The sequence below is a fragment of the Cariama cristata genome, unplaced genomic scaffold (genome assembly GCF_000690535.1).
Source record: "Cariama cristata isolate BGI_N322 unplaced genomic scaffold, ASM69053v1 scaffold11397, whole genome shotgun sequence".
Lineage (NCBI taxonomy): Eukaryota > Metazoa > Chordata > Aves > Cariamiformes > Cariamidae > Cariama > Cariama cristata.
The window spans coordinates 888-8,324 of record NW_009624997.1 but is presented as its reverse complement, the minus strand read 5'-3'; the positions used below and the strand labels follow the sequence as shown (position 1 = coordinate 8,324).

Genomic DNA, 7,437 nt, shown 5'->3' with positions numbered 1-7,437 from the left:
GAAGCCTCCAGCAATCCATCGTCATCATTTCCCTCTGATTTCTGAGGTCAGATGGATCACCGGGATGGCCAAGTCTGGGTGCTGGGGAGGAAGACTTTTCTCCACAGTGGGAGGTAGTGGAGGAAGAGGAAGGGCAATGTTGTTCTTCTTTTAGTCATATTTCTTCTTCCCTGCTAATTTTTGAAGCTTGGATCTCAGCCTGGCAGCAAGGGATCCGTGAGCAGATTGCTGGTGAAGCCCTTAAAGAAGAATAAATGTATTTCGTAGGACATACCTACTGCTCGCTGGTGGGTTGGAGTGCACTAACATGGCTTGGTTTGTGCAGACAATGCATAAAGCATAGGGTCTGGTTTTGTCTGCGTTCGCCAATGTGATGAAAATACGGAATAACTTAGTAATACTTGAAGATCCTGACACGTCCAGCTATATATTACAATTAGCAGGTCTTGCTAATTTGATACCGGGGTTATCAGTTAGCCCTGTATTTCCCTTTGTCAGCAGCACCTTCAAAAGAGTCTATAATAGTAGATGTGAATTATTCAGATACAGTCCTTCCTCTGTTGTTGGCTCCTTTCACCCTGAGGATGACCATTTAATAGCTACGGTATGTAAGTGGTAGGCATGCCAATGCCTTTTCTTGTAGACATTTGAAAACATAAAATGCGTTTCATTGAAATGTTCGCAAAACCCCAAGATTTATGTGCATGCACAATTGCCCAAAGCTGGTGAAAGTTTTTCTCCCTCGGTCATTGCAGGGATGACATGCCAAGCCAGGACATCCTACACTGAGGACGAGGTGCTCTGGGGACATCGTTTCTTCCCCGTTATCTCCCTGGAAGAGGGGTTCTTTAAAGTCGATTACTCCCAGTTCCACGCGACGTTTGAGGTCCCCACCCCGCCGTACAGCGTGAAGGAGCAGGAGGAGATGCTGCTCATGTCCTCTCCCTTGATAGCGCCCGCTGTGAGCAACAGCAAGGAAAGGAATAACTCGGTGGAGTGCCTGGATGGTCTCGACGAAGTTGGCACAAAACTGCCTTCAAAACTGCAGAAAATAACTGGGAGGGAAGACTTCCCCAAAAAACTCCTCAGGATGAGTTCCACCACCTCTGAGAAGGCCTACAGCATGGGGGATTTACCCATGAAACTCCAGCGGATCAGCTCGGTCCCCGGGAATTCGGAGGAGAAACTGGTGTCTAAAACCACAAAGATGATGTCGGATCCCATCAGCCAGTCGGTGGCCGACCTGCCGCCCAAGCTGCAGAAGCTGTCAGGTGGCGGCAGGATGGAAGGGAACCTTCCACCCAAACTGCGAAAAATGAATTCGGATCGGTTTACATAGCCCGACAGGACTTCTAGCTATCGTTTAGAGCGTGGACTGCTATGGGCAGGAGAGCAGGCCCTCCGCCAGCCAAATGTGTGCGAAACTCTGTGGTCCCCGGCGCGCCGGGAGGCGGGAGCATCCCCTCGGTAGCGGCGGCTGCGCTGTAAGTACGAACGACGGGACGATCGGCGAGCTGGTGTTCGTTGGCATGTAGTATCACAACACGCATGCAATAATAGTGTGCAATTTTTGCATATAGTTTTATGGCATGACTCCTACTATATTTATACTGTATATTCTGAAAAATATGGGAAGGGGCGTTCCTTGCCCCTGTGTTTCTTAAGAGTAAGTAGTAGGTAAAACATGCGAGTGGGTAACTTTCAGGGTAAGTTATCATTTGATTTGAAAATGTTTGGGTTTTTTTCTGATGTGGATTGTGATGTTTTGTTCAACAAAGTAGTTATGGTGCATGTCTTTTTTCTTAAAAGAAGGTGTATTAGTTAATTCCTAACACCAAATCTGCTAGCCTTAAATTAACTGCTGGTTTCTATTTTACTTTAACATTTTCTTGGGGTTTCTTTTCCTGCACCCTAGGCTACCGGAAAAAAACTTAAATGTATTTCATAAGGCATTGTTTAGAGGAGAAACTTGTATTCGTAAGCCTAGGCAAAACAATAAATAAATGAATAAAATTCACACTTTAGATACAATTAGTAATTTTTTTTAAAAATCTTTGTGGTTTATAATATATGTGCAAGAAAACTATTTAAAATAAGCAGGACGTGCTTGATTTCTCATGTTGATGGAATAGCTAAACGTGAAAATAGCTGAATGTCTCCATGAAGCCAAGCAGGCAGTTATTCTGGACAAACTGCACCCCAAAGGCCGAGTCACAATTCCCCCTAATTCCGCAGTGCCCAGATTTCGTTCCCTCTTGCTTTGCTGACCCAGTTGGGCCAGTGGCGATGCAGGTGATGGTTGCCTGAGCCGTGGGCTCACAGCCGGAGCTGCGTGGAGTCGCAGCAAGTCCCAAGCCCGGGCAGGCACACAGTGGCATCGCTCCTTACTGCTTTCTCTATGGTGAAAATAATGTTTAAACATGTTCTTAACTGAAGTTGACCCTGTGGGTTTCAAAATGAGTAATACTTTGTATAAATGTTTGGTTTGATATTCTTCCGTGCTTGTGTTTGGGTTTCCTTTATCCACCTTGGGGTCGAGCCAGGAGGGCTGGGTGTTGTGCGGGTGTCCTCATCATCGTGGCTTGGGGTGCTGGAGCACCCAGCGCCACCCCGGACCTTCCCCAAAATGCTGGAGGTCGGCTGTTGGGGTGCCCAGGGACACCCTTAGTCTGTGGTCTGTGTTTGGGGGCCAGGTCACGGTGGCTTCCCGGGGGCTCATTCTTGGAGGAGGAGGTCTGGGTGAGATGGAGCGATGGGTGCCACCCTCAGAGAGCCAGGTACGAAAGCCACCGTCAACAGCGGCCGGGAAAAGGGCTCTGTGTGACATTGTCTGTATGTAAAACCCTGGAGACCACGGCCAGGCGGTCCCAGACACAGACACGTGTGGGTCGGGTGGTGCACGCGTAGCTGCAGTCATGGATGGGCACTCCTGACTCACGGGCTCTGCACCATCCTGCGCAAACGCTGACGCTTGCTCTATAACTGATAACAACCTATCTGATGATCTTGGAGGACAAAAATTTTGGTTTTGTTGTAAATGTTGGCATGGAATAAGAACTCAGAAACCCAGCACTGCTGGAGGTTCGACTCAGACACTGCTGTGGCTCAGTGCTTTCCCTGGAAGTTGCAGTGTATGACCGGTCAGTTGTGCACCCAAGGACTTTATACTGACTTCCAGAGTTTCTTTTCATCGTTTATCGTGATTCTGGAGTGGCACTGCATGCTTTTCACACCTTTGACTATACTTCAATTCTCCACACGTTACTGTTGAAGGGAAGGGTGTGCGTTGCTCCCTGTGGGCTGATCCTGTGCCCTACACATGCAGTGAGCAGATTGCTGATGTGGCAAGGTAAAATCTGGACTTCTTTTCCTCCGTTTGCTAACATTTCCTCAGGTTGTCTTGTAAAATACCGCTGATTTTTGTACCACACGTAACTCTTCTGCCAGTTGTTGACTGACAGCAAAAATAGCCATGTACAGTGCAAACACCACCGAGTCCAAACCAGAGAGCCAAGGACATTGATTGGTGTGGTAAACACTCAGCCAGTGGCACAGCCGGGTGGTGAGTCCTGCCAGCAGCCTTGAGCAGATTGGTCTGGTGTTGAAAGAAGGGTCTCCAGCAGCTTGACCTCTCCTCAGAAACTCCTTTGGTTTATTGGGGGTGGATGAGGGACCACTGCCTCCTTCCCAGGATGCTGCTGGAGGGTGACCCAACCAACCCGTTGCCCTTCTGTGACACTGCAGTTGGACTGGGTGATCATTGTGGGTCCCTTCCAACTGAAAACTCAACTCTTTTCTCTCTTTTCTCTCTTTTCTCTCTTTTCTCTCTTTTCTCTCTTTTCTCTCTTTTCTCTCTTTTCTCTCTTTTCTCTCTTTTCTCTCTTTTCTCTCTTTTCTCTCTTTTCTCTCTTTTCTCTCTTTTCTCTCTTTTCTCTCTTTTCTCTCTTTTCTCTCTTTTCTCTCTTTTCTCTCTTTTCTCTCTTCTCTTCTCTTCTCTTCTCTTCTCTTCTCTTCTCTTCTCTTCTCTTCTCTTCTCTTCTCTTCTCTTCTCTTCTCTTCTCTTCTCTTCTCTTCCCTTCCCTTCCCTTCCCTTCCCTTCTCCCTTCCCTTCCCTTCTCCCTTCCCTTCCCTTCTCCCTTCCCTCCTTCTCCTTCTCCTTCTCCTTCTCCTTCTCCTTCTCCTTCTCCTTCTCCTTCTCCTTCTTCTCCCTTCCCTCCTTCTCCTTCTCCTTCTCCTTCTCCTTCTCCTTCTCCTTCTCCTTCTCCTTCTCCTTCTCCTTCTCCTTCTCCTTCTCCTCTCTTCTCTTCTCCCTCTCCTCCCATTCCCTTCTCATTCCCTTCCATTCCATTCTATTCCATTCCCCTGCTTCCCCCCAGTTCTGTGGCTCTGGTACAGAAGCGCGGGTGCAAGATGGGGTCCCTGGAGGGGCTTGCCCATCTTTGCTGAGTTCCCCTGCCATCAGCTTGGGGAATGGCTCATGGTCCAGCTGACTTTTCTTTATGGAAAAGTAAATGTGAGGTGTCCTCAGACAAAGAGCAATGGTGTTTCACCAGCCATGCCCTGGGACCACCAGCATCCTCCCTCCCGAAAACCACGGGGAAGGTGCCTGCCTTCCCGGGGAGGGTGACTGCTCAGCGGCTGCAAAGTCCTGCCTTCGGGAGAGCCCGGTGGCTTTTTTCCTTTGGGAGACTTTGGGTTGAACCTGTGTACAAAATTGCGTTAAGTAGGAACACTGTGGGTGTGTTCTACAAATTGAACTTAAAATAGGTGGCGGGGAGAAGTGCTGTAGCTGTGAAATACGCTGGCAGTCTGAGTGGCTGCAGCTCAGTAGCCTGTATAAAAATATCTGAAAGTATGTGAAACACTGGAGAAGTACCCTCACTTTTATTAAATTGGTGCCGTAGAAAATATGAAGTTATGATTAACTGAAAAGTTTGTGTTTTTTTTTTTTAAATCAAAATATGAACCTGTCCTTGCTGGATGCAGGATTTCTGAGGCTTGTGGCTTGTATTGCGTTACGTGTGTTAAGGTGACAATGTATGCGTCTTTCATTAATAAGAGTGAAAGTACAAACATGGATGGTAACTTTCTTTAGTTGCTTATTTTAGGAATTTACTTCTGGTTAGTATTTCATTTTTATTGGTGTGGTCACTTTTTTTTTTCCTCCTAATTGACATTTTAGCTCAGCCCTAATGCTTACGCTAAGAAAAAGTAACTGTTTGATTGCACAGCCGGTCTGTGTTCTCTACTGCTGAATTTATGCTTGAATTATATTGTAAATTGTACATATTCAAACTAGAATAAACTAAGTGCATTTTCTGGCATGCAGTCTATAACTGTATAAATGTACAAGTTTATTTGAATTATATAAAATAACAAACTCTTGTATTCATTAATACTGCAAGCTCAGTTTTATCTAAAGCTATATTAAACTTTCAAAAATTGTTCAGTTTAAATGTGTTTGTCTTTTATCTCATCCACTTTTTGTCACTTTTTATTAAATAACTATGTATTCAAGCTGTTCAAAGGCTTCTGATTTCCCATTTAGTGTGTGCGAAAGGCCAATCTCTCGATGGCTCTTTGAAGCAGCAAAAATAAAACCTGAGTTTCGTTGAGCTGCTTTTTCAGGGTCTTTGGAGGTGGTCTGGCCGAGCCCAGCCCCAGGAACGCCGGGTCCGGAGTGGGCAGGCTCCTTCCTGAAGGACAGCCAGGAATAGAGCCCAAGGTACGTGCTGAAAACTGAGGGGTTCTCTGATTCGGGCAGCCCTGGTAAGCCAATGTCCTGCAGAAGTTTTGAACTTTGCATTAAAATGCCATTTCCTCCGTAGCACAGAGACTGAGGAACCCTTTGCATAAAGAAGTAGGAATTTTTATCTCCCCCATCCAGCCCCAGGAGTTAAAGCTCCAGAACTCAACAGAGGTTATCATCAGATCTCTCCTCATTAGTAGACCAGACCTTCCCCTTTGGTTTTTACTGTAAGTTACCCTGTTGGTGCCTGGGCATCGTCACTTGAAGCGAGCAAAATATGTTCCGTGCTAACAAACTAAAAATAATAAAAGGATGACAAAAGATGTGTGATGATAGCTGACTTTTGAACTCCTTCCCCTCAAGAGGCTGCTGAATGAAGGTTACTAGAGCATAACCATATTTTGTTTTTCTCTGTTAACCGCTTATCTTTATCTGAGTCTTGACCGTATATTGCTGGTCCAACATACAGTTACCCCTATATGCTAATATAGATATATTTTTTCCCATGTGATGCGATAGTAAAAGTTGGAGATTTCTTTGCTCACGCACCTGGTTTCCATTCAGAGTTTTATTCTCGGTATTATTTCCACATCCCTCGATACAGCATAACTGGAGTTACCCAGGAATACCTGTATCAGCCAGCGGATATCCCAGCTGGCAAGGCGCATCCGTGGGGAACCGAGGAGCCGTCCTGCTGCCGCTGCCCGTGTTAAAAACGCTGCAAACCGAGGTGCTGCGCTTGGTGTCATTGAATTACCGCCTGCGGCAGAACAGGGACACGACAGCACGGGGCTCTATCAGTCATCCTCCAGAATGGATTTGAATTTATTTCCTCAGCCGTGGTTGAAACCAAGTGAATTTGCAGTGCTTACTTGGAGACAGGAAAATGAAATTGCGGGTAGGTTTTAAATACCTATGTAGGAAACATATCTGCCAGGGAGGAAGAGTGAGAAAGAGAGAGAAGCATCGCTGGTATAAGAGCTCAGGAGGAAATATATTCTCATCCTTTGTTGGGGCAAATGAGGAGAGGAATTTAAACACCTTTAAGTATGGTGTGAGGGCTTCATCCTGCCCCTGGCGAGGAGGGAGGCAGAGGGCATTGCCAGGGAAGAGGGGAGGCTCTGTGCCCTGGCAGCCCCAGCCCCACACGGGCAGGATTTGTGCATCAGGTCTCCACTGAAGACAGCTGCATCCATATATTTTTTTAAAATGTTAGATGGGGGTGACAGGGGTCCCCAGTGAAGACAAGTGCAGCCATATATTTTTTTAAAATGTTAGATGGGGGTGACAGGCAGCTCCTGAACGTGCTGCAACTCACACCAGCCGCCCCGTCACCCGGCGGGAGCAGGAGGGGCAGTTCGGTGTTTGTCGGTGATAAATAGAATTACTACGTCCATGGGATCGAGGTGATTTACAGTTGTGCTTCTCACATTTCCACTTTACAAAAAGGGGGGAAAAAAAAGGAAAAAGTGAGAAAGAGAAGGAGGGGCAGAGAGAGCGCGAACTCATCCTTTTATGGCAGCCTAATTTTTTTGTATGGTTATAAGTACTACTTAGCCTGAGTGCAATGCTGGTTTTGTTAATCTGTTTACACCGCTTCCGAGCACTCTCTGATTGCTGCAAAAAGGCACTTGACTTATTACTCCCAAGACAAACATCTGTGCCTCATCCATCAGAGGCTGGAAGGC

The 7,437-nt window shown here is 46.5% G+C and overlaps 1 protein-coding gene across 1 annotated transcript; it reads left to right on the top strand.

Annotated features, from left to right (window-relative positions):
- The first annotated feature begins 757 nt into the window (after positions 1-757).
- LOC104164182 (G protein-activated inward rectifier potassium channel 1) lies at positions 758-1,339 on the top strand. Its single transcript, XM_009703438.1, has one exon. It carries the CDS (start codon positions 758-760, stop codon positions 1,337-1,339), a length of 582 nt encoding a protein of 193 aa, XP_009701740.1.
- The last annotated feature ends 6,098 nt before the right edge of the window (positions 1,340-7,437 follow it).

Bases quoted from the DNA above. Each gene is read 5' to 3' on its own strand.
- LOC104164182 (XM_009703438.1), top strand. From the start codon at position 758: ATGACATGCCAAGCCAGGACATCCTACACTGAGGACGAGGTGCTCTGG.